Raw genomic sequence first — 1,555 nt, forward strand, 5'->3', positions numbered from 1 at the left:
GGTTGGCGAACTCCCATGCACCCTCCAGGACCCTGCTGAGGGTGTAGAGCTGGTCCAGTGTTCCACGACCAGGACGAAAACCACACTGCTAACCTGCACCCTAATTCATACAGGAATTAAATTAATTTATATCTACTCATTTGTGTAATTAAGTGTTTTAATGATTTGGCCGATTCATTGATTAATCAAAAAAATAATGACAGATTAATCGTTTATCAAAATATTTGTTAGTTGCAGCCCTTATTGAGTGCTGTACATGCTCATACTTCTCATGTTCATACTTTCAGTTGGCTACCTTTTCTAAAAATCCTTTCTGTATTGGTCTTATGTAATCTAATTTTCTGAGATACTGAATTTGGAATTTTCATTAGTTGCCAGTTATAATCATCAAAATTAAAAGAAATAAACAGTTGAAGTATAACAGTCTTTGTGTAATGATTGAATACAAGTTTACTATTTTGAATTAAATTACTGAAGTAAATAAATTTATTTTAAACAACATTTAAAATATAAAAGGAAAATTCAGACAAAAAATATCTAAATTGAGCATTAAGACCTGCTGCATGAACATAGATGTTTGTTTTATTATGGCAAAACATAACATTGAGAATATTGATTATATCTGTTAATCTTTGACCTTTGTTCTGCTTTAGAGCCATCTTCCTGAGCTGGTTACCTGCAATGGAAATGGCACATCACTGGTTTCACAAAACCTACTGGGTTCAACCAACCAATCCAGAAACAGCCTGGAAACTTCAGACACAAACAGGTGAGACCTGTGGTGTAATGAAAACTGAAAATCTTTTGACCTTTGCCTGATAAAATAAACTAATCCAAAGACAAAAATATAGAACACTGCAATTTATGACACTAGTGCTGTTGCCTTCTTGTAATGATGGCTGCTGGTTTTAAATTTTTTTTATTATAAATCCGTAAAATATTCAAATAAATGAGTCAAGTCATAATGTGTAGTTTGCCTAAAGTAAGTCTATGCTCATTAACAGTGACTCATCTGAGGACACAGACTCATCTCTGGCTACAGCTCTGACTGAAAACCTCAGTTTGTTCAGGTGAGACTGGGACTCTGGCATGAACTGGCTAAAATCTGCATGTTCTTATCTAATGGGTTGCTGTAAACTGCACAGGTTCCAGAAGTTTCTTAACCCCGGCAGCAGCTACCAACAAGCACTTTCTGATGTGAGTTCATTGAAAATGACAAATCTAAATGTAAGTTTGCAAGGGCTGGGTACAAATATCTATTTAATTGATCTTGAATCTATTTAACTTAAATTTGCGAATATCTATTCATGGGGTAAGAGATCAATTTTTATAGCTTTCGACAACAAGTTGTCTGGGTCAAAACAAAAACTAACACTATCAGCTGACTCTACATGGGACTAAAAGGTAACAGGGGGCATGGTGACTTTTGTTTGTAAGTATTTACACCCGTATACGGTGGTGGAAAACAGACTTGAAGTGTCACATTCATGTGCTCGAACCAAACTACGGTTTGGTTCGTAAAGATCTGACTCAAACTGTTCTCCTCGGGTTGTAT

At 35.6% G+C, this 1,555-nt stretch overlaps 1 protein-coding gene across 1 annotated transcript in view; it reads left to right on the forward strand.

The window, feature by feature from the left end:
* LOC106532946 (putative ATP-dependent RNA helicase TDRD12) overlaps window positions 1-1,299 on the forward strand; it is a 43,625-nt gene extending 42,326 nt beyond the window's left edge. The window contains exons 10-12 of the mRNA XM_014029126.1: window positions 654-769; window positions 1,005-1,070; window positions 1,146-1,299. Of these exons, the coding sequence (XP_013884580.1) occupies window positions 654-769; window positions 1,005-1,070; window positions 1,146-1,284 (321 nt within the window). The 3' untranslated portion in view covers window positions 1,285-1,299. The remainder of the gene's footprint in view (window positions 1-653; window positions 770-1,004; window positions 1,071-1,145) is intronic.
* Window positions 1,300-1,555: the final 256 nt, after the last annotated feature.

Source organism: Austrofundulus limnaeus, unplaced genomic scaffold, assembly GCF_001266775.1.
Source record: "Austrofundulus limnaeus strain Quisiro unplaced genomic scaffold, Austrofundulus_limnaeus-1.0 Scaffold858, whole genome shotgun sequence".
Lineage (NCBI taxonomy): Eukaryota > Metazoa > Chordata > Actinopteri > Cyprinodontiformes > Rivulidae > Austrofundulus > Austrofundulus limnaeus.